At 36.8% G+C, this 17,626-nt stretch overlaps 2 protein-coding genes across 3 annotated transcripts; both read right to left on the reverse strand.

Moving 5' to 3' along the window:
• Window positions 1-96: 96 nt before the first annotated feature.
• Window positions 97-11,556, reverse strand: LOC145230425 (uncharacterized). The gene is made up of 11 exons (XM_080095850.1): window positions 11,233-11,556; window positions 10,339-10,660; window positions 9,420-9,494; window positions 8,472-9,127; window positions 7,949-8,026; window positions 7,193-7,241; window positions 6,402-6,572; window positions 5,709-5,753; window positions 4,128-4,242; window positions 2,747-2,823; window positions 97-1,957 (listed from the first exon to the last, which is right to left on the reverse strand). Exons 1-11 carry the CDS (start codon window positions 11,400-11,402, stop codon window positions 1,262-1,264), a joined length of 2,454 nt encoding a protein of 817 aa, XP_079951976.1. The 5' UTR covers window positions 11,403-11,556; the 3' UTR covers window positions 97-1,261.
• Window positions 11,557-13,765: 2,209 nt separating this feature from the next.
• LOC145227638 (bridging integrator 3 homolog) lies at window positions 13,766-17,162 on the reverse strand. 2 transcript variants are annotated; one of them, XM_080092513.1, is made up of 6 exons: window positions 17,015-17,162; window positions 16,797-16,883; window positions 16,535-16,721; window positions 16,286-16,468; window positions 15,662-15,796; window positions 13,766-14,611 (listed from the first exon to the last, which is right to left on the reverse strand). In XM_080092513.1, exons 1-6 carry the CDS (start codon window positions 17,020-17,022, stop codon window positions 14,471-14,473), a joined length of 741 nt encoding a protein of 246 aa, XP_079948639.1. In that variant the 5' UTR covers window positions 17,023-17,162; the 3' UTR covers window positions 13,766-14,470. The 2 variants fall into 2 exon arrangements, with proteins under 2 accessions (XP_079948639.1, XP_079948640.1); XM_080092514.1 differs by lacking the exon at window positions 16,797-16,883.
• Window positions 17,163-17,626: the final 464 nt, after the last annotated feature.

Below are 17,626 nucleotides of genomic sequence, written 5' to 3' on the forward strand. Positions count from 1 at the left end.
TTGGATCCTTTATGGGTGTAAGATACTTATAAAGTGCTGCATTAATACACTCTAAAATAAAGTTTTAATGCTTTTTTTACATTGAAGAAACGAAGATCCAATGAACCGACCTTTTAATGACACATTCCCACTTGACAAAAAGCTGAGAAACTGGGCATTCTAAATGCAAACCCGAACACACACCAAAACACACTCGAAATTTCGTAAGTGATAAAATAGGTCGCGTGTTTTTCGAAGACTCCTTGAAAGCGTGTCGCACTGTCCAATACAATCAAGGTCTTAAGTGCATCAAAATATCACTTCCACAAAGACACGCGGTGTGACATGTTCACAAATGGTGACTTGACACAAAATGATTTTCAAAGGCTATTCGGAAAAAAACGACTGTGTATATTAAACCATGCAGTCGCCTATAGCAGCTAAGTTTGTTCAAAAGTTATAAATAAAGATTTTCGGCTGTCCATTTGTGGCTACGCCGGGTAATTTGTATAGAAGCGAAGTAAAAATCAACAAGCTCCGCAAACTATTAAAGACGTCGCCGTATTTTGTGAGAGGGGCAAAACGAAAAATGTAAGAACACTTTAACCAAATTTAAAGGCAAAACCACTAACCTACAGCCATAAGTTTTCTTTTTGTCGTGGCGACCAGGCTAAAAGGTTAGGCAAGCGATGACAAAGCACGCTTTGGGCGAAAATATAGAATATGTATAAAGACGTTTACCGAATGGGGCACGGTGCGACACTTATTTGGGCGCACGCCTTTTTCGCGAAACACAATTCAAGGTTTCGGGCAGCGGAAAATATGCGACACAACAGTGATATAGAAAAAGAAGAGTATAGCTAGCATGTGAGTTCTCCGGCCGAGAAAGTCGTGTATATTTTGCCTTTCAGAGCGCGGCCTCTGATAGTACGTACAGTCGACGACCGGTATGATTTTGTTCTGATTCTAAGGCAGCAGCTTTTCTATACACGTATATAGAATACGTACAGGGGGACGCCATCACACACTAGGGACAGGAAATTCGTCGAAGAATGGCTGATATGTGAACTACACACGTTCATGTACAACACCATTGCAGTTGTAGGGTGATTTGGCAAGCATGAAAGAGATCCTGTTATAACTTGTATCGGTGGTGGCATGGTGGTTCTGAAGAGAAAAATCCGAATTCGGCCCAGCACCAGGAGGTATCGTATCTTGAGAGATGAACTTTTGACGCGCAAAACCATGGCAACAGACAAATTGTGAGTCACGTGTTCCGCTGCTACGACTGTGTCACGCGGGGCTCTGTGGGTTTTCCGCCTGACGTGGCCGCGCTCGTTTGAATAAACGTCGAGTACGTAGAGGCGGGATTGGTCACGTGAGTTGGTGTGGACGCCTGAAATGTCTGTTGCGGTTGATTAAGGGTCGGTCCCGAATTCGTTGGGCTCGTTATGGACGCTGCTACGTTCGTTCCTTGCTGTTGCTGTTGTTGTTGCCTTGGCATGCCCAGTGCGGTGCCTGACTGCGCTACAGGCCTGGTTTGAGGCTGCTGCGGTGGAAAAGGAGTCTGTGTTGGCGCGTAGCTTCCAGCCAAGGCGCCGGGCTGACCTTGGTACGTGGTTGCTTGAGTAGGAAGGTGCTGTGATGCTTGGACCGGTTGCTGTGAACCCACAGTCGGCGTTGATGCCTGTGCTTGGTAGCCTTGTTGCGCGGCAGCTTGCGGATAAACCTGTTGTTGCTGTTGTTGTTGTTGCAGCAGCGCTTGTACTTGTTGTTGTGTTAACTGAGCCTGCTGCGTTACAGACACGGGTTGGTATAACGACTGAGTTTGCTGAAACTGCGACTGGACGGTGGTGATTGCTGCAAGGGCGCCCGGTTTTTGTGCTAGGGTGGCATTTGGAGGCTGTTGTTGCCCTTGTTGTTGTGGCTGTTGTTGTAGAATAGGGATACTCCCTTGTGCAGTGATAAGAGCGGGATTCTACAAATAATATTTTTTTATTTAGGTGTTTAGATAATACAACTTTAAATAATAAAGCATGTTGATTGTTACGTCTAGAAGAACCCATTTAAACAGGGTTTAGGTCAGTGGTTCCCAACCTTTCGTTAACCGTGGCCCCCTAAAAGTAACTTTTGGACCTCGTGGCCCCCTTCAAGTAACCCTGTATGACCTGTGGCACCCTTAAAAATGTAAATGGCAATCTCATGTTGGAATTCGGTAGTAATTTCGACTTTAAACAGGTTGAATAGAATAAACAAGAATCCGTAATCGTAAAAAAATCAGTGAAGACAAATAGTATGTGAAATAGTTTATTAAATTGGGGAATAAAGTTAAAAAGGAAATGGATTTTAGTGGGTGTTTCTGGTGATTCAACACCCGTGGCCCCCCGGAACACAGCACATGGCCCCCCGGGGGGGCCATGGGCCCTTGTTGAGAACCACTGGTTTAGGTGATATGCAGCGATAAAAAAGTTGTCAGGTGGTACGCAATCCGTAAAAGATTGAGAACACTGCTCTAACCCACCCATAAGAAAACATTATGAAGCTGTTTAAGACATCTGTATTATAGTCTGGGGGTAGACATGTTGGGCTCTTATCGACAATTACAGGGCAAACAAAAGCATTGACACGATAGTAATAAATCAATGAATAACTTACATATCATGTCAAGAAAATTTATCTTTTGTTTACTGTGCAAAACTGCCCATAAGGTGGCGTGCACCTGTAGTGAGACTATTAAACAAACATTGTGTGCTTTTTGTATACTCACTAGATGCATTGGCTGCAGTTGTATATTTCCAGTATTTGCGGCTGGCTGTTGTGCATATCCATGGTGAATGGTGGGGTCTGAAACAATATGGGAACTTTAGCTTGTAGGCAAAATGCCATAACAGGCTACATGATAAATCAGCCTATGTGACTCTGTTTGAATCTAAAAATCTGACCTTTCAAATAAGTGAAAACAATTTTTCTGTCATAATATGCAAGGCATATTAAATTAGAAATGAATCAGCCGGTCAACAAGCATTCACATATGACAAGGCGTTGGCTAGAAAAAGTCAGCCTGTGGTGGGATTTAAACCCACGACATGAGCCTTTCAGGGACTCGCACTCTACAAACTGATCTACACAGGCTCAGTGGTGAGCCTGAGTCAAAAGCCAAATTACAAGAATAATATATGAGTGTGCTGTGATCGCTACTTAGCATAAACACTACAGGGCTGATACCAGTTGTGAATTTATTATTCATGCTAACTCAGTTAATATTTCTATTTTAAAAATACCATATCAGTCTAATGCCAATTGTCTTTTTCTCTTTACAAGTGTTTATGATGGATTTTATGTCAAAATGTGTTTCTTTGACTCCTAGGGGGCCTTTGTTGCAAACTAACGGGTAACGTCATTAACATTTAAAGGCCAAGTGTTTGTTTTAAATGCAAAATACTACTCGCAGACATTTCAGTTTATATTCTGCTTGGCGTCTATAGCTATGTTAACTTCTTCTACCCATTTAAATCAAATATTTAGTATGAGCAAAATCTTTCTTAAAAAATTAATGCCTGATTTAAGAAATATTTTAGGACAACTTAAATTTTTTATTTATTTAGGTACAACATATGTGTCTTTTTATAGCCTTCATTAGGTTGTCTAATTGTTTGTGGTTTGTTTTGCAGTGAAATAAATGAAAAATGGGTGAATCTAACCAGTGGTGGGATTCAAATTTTTTGTCAGTCGGTTCTATCACAAAAGTCATATTTTTCAGCCGGCCCTGTTATAAAATCCATTGACAGTAACCAGTAATGCTAAATGATTCGCTGATCTCATAAAAGTTCGTGAGATGGTTATATGGAACCGGTGCGAATCAGCTGAATCTAACTAAATGTTACAAATTCTTAGAACTATATTGCAAGTCACCAAAAATCAAAGTGTAAACTTCAAGTTTTGGGTGCCTGTGGGTAAACCGCTGGGCCATCTAGGGTCAAACTTTACTAGGATCAACTTCGAATAAGTAACTATAGTGTGTGGCACTTTTTATTGATGAATCAAACCAGAGGTATTGAAAAATTCACCTTAAATTAGGTGTCTTTTCCAGGAAGGGTAAATATATTTTGCAAAGTCTAAAAGTGATTTATTTTTCACATTTTCCTTACTTGCTTGACCAGTTGCCAGTGGTTGTTGTGTAGGTGTCACTTGGTTGGGTGTTGGTGCAGCAATGTCAAGTGACTGGATGCCTTGAATTGGTAAATTGTACCCAGGAATAGTGGTCTGTGGAGTAAAGCCCATGTAAGCTAGTGGTTTTCTATCTGGTATTCGCAGACCTCAATGGTTTTGAAGACAGTAAAACCAATGGATGACAAAATCTTCGGTTAAAATAGCATCAGTGCAGTTTAGGTAAAGGAATATACATTCTAACTAAACAGATTCTATTTAAAGCAGCTGGAGATGCCAGTTAGGCGTTTTGTCAACTGAAACTGACCGATTCTGTTCTAACCAAGATTTTTTATCGTTTTACTGTTTAATAATTGAAAAAAGGTAAACAGTGATTGTCAGTTTGACTCTTGCTGTGGGCAGTTCTAATCCATTTCTAAAAATTTGGTTTAGAAGACATGCCCACTTTAACTGGTTTAATGGAGGATTAGTAGTATTTTTATTGTATAAAGCAGTGGTTCCCAATCTTTTCCGGATCTCGCATACTAACTAGACAACTTTTTTATCACTGCGTACCACCTAAAGTCCTAAACCCTGTTTGAATGGAAAGACCAAGAAATTAACCCACTTTCTCAACCTGGCTAGCATATTTAGCAATTTCAAAAGACTGTCAAAAACACGAGTTTTGCCCAAACCATGGCTGATCAGTTGGGTCAGTTGAGTTGCAATTTTAGATAGGACTTAAATTAGGTATCACATAAATCTACTCGCGTACCACCTGAAAAGTTACGGCGTACAACAGTTTGAGAACCACTGGTATAAAGGAATCAGCAGTCTTGTAAATATATTTAAAGGATCCCCATTAGAATGAATATGCTGAAAAACTGGCTGGAGAATCGGTAGTCATTGTCTAACCAGAACTAGACCAGGTTTAAAGTGGTCTACAGCCATAAAAAATTAAATAACCTAATTTATAGACTTGCCAAGCAGGCTGGCTGACTAATGAAAGCTACTAGCCTCAGTAAAGCTTATTTAACAATCATTTTAATTGTTATAGGTTGCAAAACCAGAAACAGAGTGTCATTTAGTAGAATATTATGCACTAAACTATAGTCGGGGTACCATAATACATTTAGCCTTAAAAAAAGTAAAATCAAATGGTTATTGGACTTAACCAAGGAAAAAAAACTGAAAAAGTTGTGACACTATGCGCATCAGATCTGTCACTATGGTTCAATCATTCGGTCACAAAATCAACAGTCTGAGCTTCATGATTTACTCAGCAAACATAAGTGCACCCATTATGTTAGAAAAGACAAACTTTATCACTGCATTCCTCAGTAGGAACAAAGTACCGAAACGACAAGGAGAATTTACTGAACATGTTATTTCCACCTGGATTATGCATTGCAACTTATGCAGAATTCAATTCCAAATATGTGTCAACGCCATGGCACCATAAATATTTTATATCGCTTTGTAATCAATTGTCTGACAAAAAAAATGACTTACAAAGATAAAATATTTCGGCTACAGTTTGTACAGAAAGTGTGCTTTTAAGCTGGATTGAATAGACTGCTCACCTGAGATGGCTGAAGTGAAGTACTTTTCTGTGGTTGGGTAAAAGCCTAAAACCAAACAACAGAAGAGTATTGGAAGGGTTTCAATGCCTTGGGCATGTATATATTATTTGTGAGCTGTTTATTATGCTTGTATACCACTTATTGGGCCGATTGAATTTGCATTTAACATAACCACAGATTAATAAGCACACAAGTAAAGCAGCAAATAAAAAACATTTAGCTTGATATGTGAAATCCTTAAATTTTACACAATATGACTATTTCAAGTTACTTTAATGATAATATTAAGGTCATATTATGACAAACATATTAATACTATTCAGCAATAGTGCAGTATGAGACTAGTTAATCTGTTCTAGTTTTAATGGTTTGGTTATTTACAGCTCAGATAAGTGACAACTTAATTCCAGAATCACATCAATCACTATAAAACACTAAACGACAATCTTTACTGCAACAACATGTAGGATTTTGGTAAATGAAAAAGTTGATTTTTGGATTTCAACATTTAAGATTTTTGGATTTCAATATTTTGGATTTTTGGTTTACAACATTTTTAAAAATGGATTGTTGGATTTCAAGAAATGTTTTACCAAAAAGTTATCACAGTATTTATTAAAAAAAATGGGAACAATTTGTGAAAATAGCACACAAATTTTGATTTTCTGTAAATTTTAGAAACAGTATTCTTACCCTCGATAAAACTTGTTGGACAGCGTTCTGCTGTTCAGGTGTAAGGACCCCCTTTAACAAATCATTTTCTTTCTTCATTTTGAGATTGTCGTCTTGTAGTTCAACTATTTTTTCTTTCAGCTCATCCACTTCATCTCTGACCGCCAGCATTAAGTGTTTCTTTACCAAATCCTAAATAACAAAAAACAAAAGTGAAACATAGGTACAAAATTCATGGTTTTAAAGATTCTGATAAAAAACGACCAGTACATTTTGTAAAAAAACACTACGTTTTGAAATTAGAAAAAAATGTTGTGCTTTTTACATATACTGGCTTGTGTGTTTCTAGTCAAAGATAAAACATTTAAATAAATGTTTGAAACCTTATGGCGGTCTGTAGGTTAAGCACTGGGTAACTTTTACCAATTTTAGAGAGCATTACTTCATATACCCATATATGTATATCTATTGTGTGTGTAAACTTTGAACCACTCATTTTTGACCAAAAAAGTAAAAAAATACTCCAAACCGTATAAAAGGAAATCAATTTTTGGTAAACAATTGTTTTCATTTTCTTGCCTAAAAAGGAACTGCTTTGTATTGCAGGCATTTTGAAGTTGAAAAGTAATAAATTATACCATAAGTTTTTTACAACTTTTCCATATGCTATATCGACTTTGGCAAGGTCATTGTGTAAACAAGTACAGATCACTTGACCAATCCTAATCAGTCTATTTGAGTTGGTCAAACAAGTGACAATCGAATCATGCGCAAATATTGTCTAAATGTCAACATAAACTACAATGGCATACCATAGCAGCTTCTATCTTGTTGTCGATTCGAACACTCCGAGTTGAAGAACTAAAAACAAAAAAATCAGTTTGTACATTTCAATGTTGGTTCTAACATTATCTTTTTGCCTTGGTAAGCAAATTGCTGAATTGAGTACCTCATTGCACAAAACTTTTGTTATAATTCTGTCATCAAGTAGAATATTTTGGCATCAATTTTTAGTTTTGTGCAACTCAATTGGAATATGTTGCAAAGTTTAGTACATGTAATAAAAAAATACACAAACGTTGACTATTTAAAGATTGTTAAGAGAGAATATTATACATTTACTACATGTGACCTCTGCCAGAGTATGATAATTGAAAAGCAGCAAACAGAAAATTATTTCCATTGTCATCACAGAGTGCTGGACAGTGAGAAGAAAGAAAAAAATAGAAAGAGAGGAAAAAAATAGGAAAATACTCACAGAAGATTCCGCAAAGCAAACTCAGTAGAAGGAGACAACATAGGAAAACCATAGAGAATGCTAAGGTAGGAAAGAAAGAGTTCAGAAATAGCAGAAATTGATTGAACAAAGTAGATAGGTAGATCATTTTTGAATTAGGTTTACAGAGAGAAAGAAAATAGGAAAGTAAAAAGAAACTATCACATAGTTTTTAAATGAGAAAGGTTTGTAAGAAATCTTGCATTTAACATACTCAAAAATTCTGAACACTCTATACATGCTAAAATGTAAACACAACAGATAAAAAATAAAGCCAAATGAAACATCTTACCCTTCATCTTCTGAAGTACTCAGATCGACATACGACTGGATTGCACTTTTGATAACGTCTTGACCTGATGCCTCAGTTCTTAAAAAATAAGGAAATTGAAAGTCGTTATTTTATGTCAATTCCTGCATGGAACTAGGATAAACTTGGAAGTATTTAATTTTATCTGGCTCAAACCTTATCATGTTAATGCTCAGTACTTAGCCGAACATGCTTGTTATTATGATGTCACACATGCATGAGTTGGAAGTTGGGACCATCATTATTCTTCAAGTCCAGAACCCAAAACATGCTCATTAATAAAGTTTGTGTTCAGAAAATTTACATGTTTTTCAAGGTAACGCAAGTTTTGACTTTTGTTTAATGTTGCTTGATAATGTGCATTACTGTAGAAAAAAACACAAACAGCACTTTTGGGCCTTGACCTAGCACTGAACTTCAAAAATGGCAATGTTTGGCACTTGGGCTCTATCACTTAAACATAACCTATATTAAAATAATCACATATCCTAAAACTTATACATACCTTTCTTCCAAGCTGAGCCTTCTTTTTTCTTCAGTTTCATCAAGGGGTCTAACATTGGTTAATCGCTGCATTTTCCTATTTTCAAGATCATAATTTACTGACGACGTACTAGCAGAATGTTGAACCGAAGTCACCATAGCAGCATTGTGAAAAGATTCACGAATAATGGAAGAACTGCTATCAGAATGTTGCAGGTTAAACGAACTTGAACTAGATAGCACAGAAGTAGCAGACATTGACGTAGGCAAATTGTTTGCAGGATGCATTGGAGGTTCATGGTAATTTAATCGCGTATCGCTAGCTGAATGGGCAACAAACACTAAATTCGGAGACTGCGCGTCCAAGTAGTCGAAGCACGTCCATCTTGCTCGTTCCCGCTTGACAGGCTGAAAACTTTCCCGCTTGACCACCTTATAAACTCGCGAGGCACCACCCTTGGCAAGCGAGCCGCTTGTACTTGTAGTGACTTTGCTCCCAGCAGCAGTAGAAGTTGTGGTGGTAGTTGTATCTGTGGTGTGGGAAGTGTTAGACGTACTTCCCACAACTTTGGTGGGCGCTTTGGTTTGAGCAGACTGAGAATTTTGAGGTAGAGTAGGCGCTTTATCTCCCAATAACAGTTCCTTTGCATCTACTGCAGGAGTACCAGCAGGAGACTTCTAAACAAACACAAAAATCCAGCTCAGAGGTCAAATACTGCAGTTGGGGTCACAAAGCATGCTAAGTCAATAAAGGTAAAGTCAACTCTACCCATGTTTCGATTTAAACAGTTGATTTAACTTACAAGATAATGCACTAGTGTTGACCCCCAAATCGGTAATGACCATGTCTTAAACCATACATTAATGTAAATTCAGCCTACAGTAGTGCATAAAGTATTTATATTATATCAAAATGTAATGATCAAGTTTATACTAACAGATAAAAGACTAGTTAGAATATATAACTCACAACATTGTCTTTCTTTTGCTCATTGTCCTTTGACAAGTCCAATTGCCCAGTTTGGGAGTGGTTGACCACAACATTCTGTTAAATATACAACGTTTGTTAATAAAAAGTTGCATTTATTGGCAAGAAGAATCTCTAAACAGTTAGCAGAACTACTCTTAAAGTCTAAAAAGGCATGCTCCAATTTTTTGTTTAAGCATATTAACTAATATTTTCTTCTAAAAATTAACAAAAAAGGCATATTATACACAGTAAATCTTGGTTGAACAGGATGCAGTTAATCCTGAACTTTGCCTAAATCAGTGGTTCTCAAAGTATGGGTCGCGACCCAAACATGGGTCGCGCAGGGTCACAAAATGGGTCGCGCTGTGGTGATTCAATTCTGTCCAAACGAACTTTTTACATTTCAAGTTTAGCCAAATACAGCCTCACTTGACAACGCTATACAGCAAAATAAACCAATCATTATAACATACAGACAATAGCCTTCTAATTTTCTATTACGCACACGGCGATTGTAACACGTTAGCACGGGGAATGATAGGAGGTTAATCATACGAAACTGAACTTGGAAAGTAACAGTTAGCGTTTAAGGATGATAACTATTCATACAAAAATAAAAAATACATTTTTGTTGTTTGAGGCTTGGGTCGCAAGATGTTCATAAAGCTCAGATTTGGGTCGCGGTCAAAAAAGTTTGAGAACCACTGGCCTAAATCAAACAAAACTTGAGGTACAAATGGTTTGTAACATAGTAACATCAGTTAAACCGGATCTTTGCATAATCCTCACAAATTGTTTAGTCCCAACGAGCCAGGTTTACTGTATATGTATAGATGTCAAATGAGTCTAAGTTAGGTATATTATCGAGACATTAACATGGTAAACAGCAATAAGGTCATGAATATTTTATTTCACTTACTTGTGCTGTTGGCTTTACTCCACCACCCTTTACTGACCCGTCCAAAGCATTGGTCACTGTTGGAGCTTGGCCAGACACAAGTTGAGAGATCCCGTCTTGGACTGTCGTGTTCAGGGTATCTTCAGAGGCTGAGCTCTCTTGATCATGGTCCATGTCCGTTGTACGAGAATACGACATGTCTGAGTACGAAGTATGAGATTCGTCCAACTCATCAGCACTCTCTTCTCCATCTCCTGGGTCTTTCACGCTTGTAATCTGAAATCCCTTCTTTTTTGAAGGCTGCTGTGTTGCAGGAGCTTGCAGGGGTTGGTGTGTGACTTGTCTGTAAGATAACAACACAAATTATAAAACATATTGTAATTTTGTAACATAATATAGTTTAGACCAGTGGTTCTCAAACTTGTGTTCGCTAACCACATAACTATAATTCATAACCTTTTTACTGTTTGCAACTCATGAAGTCACCAACCAGTGCTCGAACCCCTGTTGTATTTCGGGCAACTAGTATTCCATAAACCTAGTGATTCGGTATTCTAAGAATAGGTGTTGCACCCAAGGTTAATAACCACTTGCATATAGATTTCAAGACAAGGTTTCAGGGGATTAGTGAAAACAAAAAAAAATAATGATAAATTTTAATAGGGTGTTCCACAGTTTTAATAACTTTATAAAAGTGGTGCATTGTTACAAATAGGCCACAGATATGATCTACTTTTCAAAATCATGTGAAATAAATAAAAAAACTAAATCAGTGCTACGCTGCTGGTGTGTTATGTGAATCAAATCTTTGAAAAAAATAAGGAAATAATTTATCCACGACCAAACACTACAACACATGGACAATTACAGTGGCTGTTAACAATGCATTGACCAGAGCTCAGTAGTTATACCCACCCTGGTATGGAATCAGGCATTGACTCCTGGTTAGCGTTAAACTTTTCATTGCCTGAAATGGTTGAAGCTTCTGACTGAACCGCCACTGTACCAGACTCAAGAACTCCTTGTGATGGTTGCAGTGATGAATTGCCATTTTGAGTACCGCTTTCTTTTTTGTGTGGTTCCATTGGATAGTGGTTATTATAACCTTATGATGTCACAACCCATGTGAAATCAGTGCAAACCATTAAAGCGGCTGAATTGCAGTCCATTTTTTAAATTCAGCTGGCAACTGAATTATATCAGTCACATACACTTCAGAGCAAGCTATGCCATCATTCTCTGAGGAAAGCAATAGTTTTTTTTTCTGCTGACGACTGTTTAAAAACACAAGTAGAAAACACAAAATGGCTGAGTCTTGTCTTAAATTTGGAATAGAAGTGACAGAGACAGAAGACTACACAAAAATATTCTTTACATGAGCAAAGACAAAACAACAAAAAGAGCAAAGATAGTTAAAGTACCTAATTAGCCGAATGGAGATCACTAGCCTAATTTTATCCAATTGGATGGTTGCCAATCACCAGTAATTTGGTCACAAGGGTGTAAAAATATGGATTACCATTATTGTAACTACAGTACTAAGCTATAAACAAAAAACTTTCTGGGCTTTTCCTGTATCAATTACACAAGAAATGATGAAAAAATAATTTTCCTGTTGTAAGTCTTGTTTGATGCAGTTAAAAACAAACATTTGGTATCCATGTTTTGTTGTGTGTAATACAAACTACTCACCAGAGCTATAGTTCAGGCATTACCAGTTCATACTTAATACCAAAACTTCAATGTACTGCAAAACTGATCGAGAATCAACAAACATAGATGAAACTTCACACAAAACTGCATGCTATAGCGTGATAACAATTACAAACAAGCACTGTAGTCCATTATTTTACAACAGAACTATGTGGTTCGATCTGCCTATAAACAGTTCTCAACTTCTCATATAATGTAGACAGATTTAAGCATAACAACTTAATCTGTACTGCATTTTAGCGAAATCTCTGGCAAGCTTATAGATCAGTTTTGGCAAATCACATTTTACTGAACAGTACATGACAACCTGGCGTTTGGCAGTTACGTAAACCAAAAACACACATTCACTTTAGAAACACGCACATAAAGTCACGTAAGAAATTCTTTAAATGCGTCAATGGTGGAGAAAAATTGCCAAAGCTCTTCTCCCCAGCATCATTACTGATGTCTGTGTGACACTCACAGGCAGTCAGCCTTACTATTCCGGGGTTAAAGGTGAATTTTAATCGTCTTTGAGAGCAGTCATGCATAAAAACTAGCCTCCACCCATCCACTTTCAAAACGACCCCTCAAAATACGCGCTTCTCAGTTTATTTGCCGCATATGTCATCCCGATTGTATGTAGTAAACATTTAACTTTCGTTTTCTTGATTTCGTTCGTCAAGAAAACGCCTAACGTCTTTTTATTTTAGCACTATGACGTATTCGTTAAACAATGATTCACGCCGTTATCACAATCGACCTTGCTGCGTATGACGTAACAAACGATTTGGCGGGTAATTGCAGTGTTAACAGTATTTATTTATTGCTTTTCTTTTAATCTGGAATGTAGATATGATACAACGCTATATCAACCCCAAATTTGCATGCGATTTTGACAACCCAAATCCCTAATTTGTTATCTAGTAATATCGAAAAAGCTAAATAACACAGCTTGTCTAAAACTTAAGTATTTTTCTAGCAATTTTAGCACGTTTATAAACAAAGCACTGCACAATCTTAAATTCGTAATACTGGTCGTTTTTACTCGATCATTAATACAGTTTTGTTCACTATGGGCCAGAAAAACGTTTTACAACACTCCCGATATGTCTAGTTATCGAAATAAATAAAAATCAAGAAACAAACGGAAATTGGCGTCTTTTTCGGGCTGTCGTTACAGTTGTACGCAAAATTGAAGGTTTAAAATGTTGATTAGAGCTCTATGAACGAGACTTAGCTGAAAATTGGTGAGTCATGTAACCACTATTTTGCATGGAGACTGATAATGACCCCTGATGGTTAAATTCACATTAACAATCAACATTTTTTACCTTTTTACCTGTAAACTATTTTAAGATCTGTCTATAGTGACAAACGATGATTAAACTTTTGAAAATAATGACGGTTAATTAGAGCTATTTGTGTTTATTAAAACATCACAATTCAATCGCAGATACACCTTTTGCGCCAATATTCTCACATGCGTAAGGTGTGATACTAGATACCGCATGTAAAAAAATTAGCCCTAAGAGGTGTCTGGTATTGAAATTACAAATCCCACCCATCACTAATAGCCCAAAGCCCCAAACTGAGCATTTTCATTAGTTTTAAAGGTAGATTGCGGAATTTATAGTACCCTATTGAGAACCACTATCCAAGAGCAATTGTACCACTACAAATTATTTCAGTGAGTTATACCATTTGAGCCAATTTACTTCAGTGAACTGGTAAACTAAAGATATCGCACTACATGTCAGATTTTACTTTTAATAAAAAATGTAACAATTTTTAATAGGAATGAAATTGTTGAAATTCACAATTTATAAACGTTGCAAATACTCAATTGGGTTACAGTTATACACCACACAACACAACAACAATGGCATTACATATTAATTGCATGATAAAATTACAAAAACAAAAAAACACAAAAGTCAATTACTCAACGCCAAAATTTGTTTAATACTCACATACAAACAAAAATAGTAATAATACCAGCCTCTCAGCAAGTTTATTTTTTAAAAGTTGAAAGACAAATGTGTACACTTTGCATAGAAGAATACAAAAGCAATTGCTATAAGCTAACGGAGCACCTGTTTGCAGCTGTATGTTTTTGTGTGTCATAAGCATTAGGAGGTATGCGCACCACTTTGTTCAATTGCTAACCCAGTCTTTAAAGCATATGTGTAAAATCCGTACAAAAAATCAACATGTCAAATTAGTTTAAAATCAAGAAAGTTTTGTAGAATTACATTTTGCACAAAAAATTGTGATTAAAATTGTTAACAACAATAAATTACAGAAAATGATTACAACACAGTTAAAAATGCAAACAGGCACAATACAATTTCTGCAGATAACACAAGACCCTAAAGTACGCTGCATCATATGAAACATCTCAGAGAAAGGCAATAAAATACTACACAAGATTTGATAGGCAAAAAAATTGTAACAATCGTTAATCATCAGTTGTGATTGACAATTTTCTAATATCCTCCAACAAATTCCGAACTTTTCCGTCCGCTTTGCTCCCTGCCTCTGTATCCATTACATTTAGGCTGTTTTTAAATGTTCGGATTACTTCGCGATGTACCCAACACTGTGAGCAAAATACAAGACAAATTAAAAAAGATTGAGTCATTTTAGCAAACCTGTAGAACATGTTATTTCAAAAATAGATGGAAAAACAAAAATGCATGCAAACCACTGGAAAAAAATCGGATTGGGCATGTGTAGTTTTGTAATAATTTATAACTTCGGTTTTAATTGATAATGGCATTCGCCTTTTTTCTCTGCTATCTTCAGAAACAGTTAAATACAAGTGCGTAGTTTTCATTAAATAGGTCTGCTTCAGTGGTGGGATTTAGCCAGTTCGCACCGGTTTTACAGAACTGTCTCACGAAATATGAGATCAGCAAACTGGTTAGCATTACTGGTTATTGGACGTTTTGCAACAGAACCTGCTGACAAAAAATTTGAATCCCACCACTTGCCTGTTAGTTATTAACTATGTGCCATTCAACAATATACCGTATATACTCGCGTATAGGTCACAACTTTTTTCCTTATATTTTTCCGGTCGGCTTATTGGGCGGATATAACGTATTTATTCAAGTATAACGCGCAAAATTTCATACTAATTTTCAATAAAAAATTAAGGGTGCATGTTATAGACGCGAATTGTGGTGGAAATGTGCTATCGAATACGGGTGCATGCGCTCATGCACGCACATACCAATGCGAGACAGTTTTATGGGCGCACACGCACATGCGTCAGCTCAGCGTGCGTTGGATTTTCCCGCTTTGTTGAGAAAACATAGTTTTGCGGTTTCAATGCAATGCAGTTCATAGGTAAAAAACAACCAATTGCACCGGTTATTTATGCAAAAAAGCTAGGCTAAGGGCCTTTTAAATCCCTAGATTTTCAGTGCGAGTCAACTCTAAATTACACTTTTTAAACACAAAACTAATAGTGCGACATATACGGTGGCGCGACCTACTGGCGAGTATATACGGTAATAGTTTGTTGTTGCTACCATGCTCAAGTTTATCATAATGCACTTTGTAGTTAATGTATCAGAGACATATATGAGCACTTTGTCGGTCATATAAACCAACTAATGACAAGATAACATTTACATGCAATTACCTCAGATTGTACAGATGCCTTCAAGGCAGGTTGGAAATAGTCGAGTCGAGCAGCATAAAACTTTGGCATATCAGACATAAGGGTTGAGTTCTTCTGCTCAAAGTCGGCCTTGACAGGTAGCATTTCCCGTTTTGCCTAGAACATTCAACAACAAATTTACTGAAAAACTTTGTTGTTTTACAAACACAGTGTCCATTGATAGTAACTTACTACATACAAAGCTTAACCAGACACCTGTTTGTTTGGGTCATTTTTATCCTTGGCAGTAAGGCAATGCCTGACTGTGCTTTGCTTACAATAAATCTACCATCGACTGCCTGTCTAGTTAAAAGTCTATTGGATTATTTACCAGGTTTTTTTTACTTCAGGGCTTGGGTGACTTAAGTTTAGTTAGATTCATTAGATTTCACTGGATTTAAGCAATATTACTCAAGTTTCTGGCTCAGGTGGTTAAGCCGGGATTAGAACCAACAATTTTGTTGCCACAAAACAGTTTGTTCTGAAACCTTTGCATTCACAGCTCGCATTCACAAGTTACCACACATCCATATATAGATATAAGCAGGTCATTGGATAATGAGATACAAATACAACTTAGATGCTGTTTAAAATGCAGATGTTTACCTGTTCAATTTTGACAGAGTTTGCAGCAGTGTGTTCCCTTTCCTGATATTTATCCAGTTTTGCTTGTACTTTGCTGTATTCTTGTAAGGCCTTGTCCCGTGTTTTTAATTGTGTGCTGTAGTACGGAAAAATGCTATTGTACTTCTTTGTAGATTCGGTCCAACATTGATTTGTCAATGATGCCTGAATGAAAAAAACAAACTAATTAACTAACTAGTTCCTTTTTTTGCTGGTCACATAAATACTAACCCGTTCCTGAAGAAGTTGTTTTTGCTTTGTCGTTGCAATTTCAAATGCTTTAAGAGGAGGGGAGACTTGACCACCTAGTGTTGTGATTAGGTCTTGTCCGATTTTTGCGCTTGCTTTTCCAAATGCCTCATTAGCAGCAGTAGCCTTTTTGCTGTCTTTGTAAATCTTTTTGCTTGCATCCTCCAAGCTAGTTCAAAATCAATATTGTTATTAAATTACTATGCACAGAATATACTTATTTTATTTGTGTATTTTTATTTACTGTTGCATTTTTGTGCATTCTCGCTCATAATCTCTTTCTGCTGCTTTTGTTACCACACTTCGTTTGCTTGTGCGATTAAAAAAGTTCCTGCAAAAAGTCACAATTTAATTCGTTATGTTACAATATTTCAGTTAAAGTTATATTTAAAAACCTCTGCCAACAGGCTTTATAAAAAAATCGAAAAAATACTGAAATTTGACAGAAAAACGTTTCCTTACCAGCTCATGACTGCTTTTCTAGCAACCTCCGGTTTAAACACTTTGTGTCTTCATCCAGAAAAACTAATTTGTTGCAAAAAACATCTTAAAACACACCTTCGGTGACTCACAGTCGCATGCTGAAACAACAAACAATCAGCTATCACAAAATGCACTCAACCGTATCTTTATCAAAGTGCAAAATTATTCAAAAATACCATTTTTAGAAACGCAAAAATAAGTTTAACTGAAAAGGGGAACATAGTTTTTGACAACTAAACGAATCCCCTTGTAGGAAAGGTAATAAATAATTCTCCGTTGGTAAAATACACTCTTCCGTTTCTCCCCGTTAAACCAATAGGGACATGAAAAAAGCTTGTAAATGTAAAGTATCGTTTCGTTTTACTAGAACTGAATCGAAGGTGCGGTTTGACTGAACAAAGCTGATCGAAACGTTGTGAAAATTCGTCGCCCCCGCTACAAAAACCAGCTTATAAATTTTACACTTGGCAAACTTCTAGTGCCAGTGAAATGAGGACGCGCGTGGAAAACATTCCGCAGTTGTATAGTTGTGTATACTTTCTTATTTGCTATTCAATATTAAAATGCGTAGTTTGTTTGAGTGGAAAATGG

This window comes from Phallusia mammillata, chromosome 5 (assembly GCF_965637545.1).
Source record: "Phallusia mammillata chromosome 5, kaPhaMamm4.hap1.1, whole genome shotgun sequence".
Classification (NCBI taxonomy): domain Eukaryota; kingdom Metazoa; phylum Chordata; class Ascidiacea; order Phlebobranchia; family Ascidiidae; genus Phallusia; species Phallusia mammillata.

Excerpts from the sequence above, each read along its gene's own strand:
- LOC145227638 (XM_080092513.1), bottom strand. Across the intron at positions 16,722-16,796 it reads GAATGCACAAAAATGCAACA|CTTGGAGGATGCAAGCAAAA; the intron begins GTAAATAAAAAT and ends ATTTTGAACTAG. Across the intron at positions 16,469-16,534 it reads AACAACTTCTTCAGGAACGG|GCATCATTGACAAATCAATG; the intron begins GTTAGTATTTAT and ends TTTTTCATTCAG.
- LOC145230425 (XM_080095850.1), bottom strand. The coding sequence starts at position 11,402 with ATGGAACCACACAAAAAAGAAAGCGGTACTCAAAATGGCAATTCATCA. Across the intron at positions 9,495-10,338 it reads GAGTAAAGCCAACAGCACAA|AATGTTGTGGTCAACCACTC; the intron begins GTAAGTGAAATA and ends TATATTTAACAG. Across the intron at positions 4,243-5,708 it reads CTTCACTTCAGCCATCTCAG|ACCACTATTCCTGGGTACAA; the intron begins GTGAGCAGTCTA and ends TTTACTCCACAG.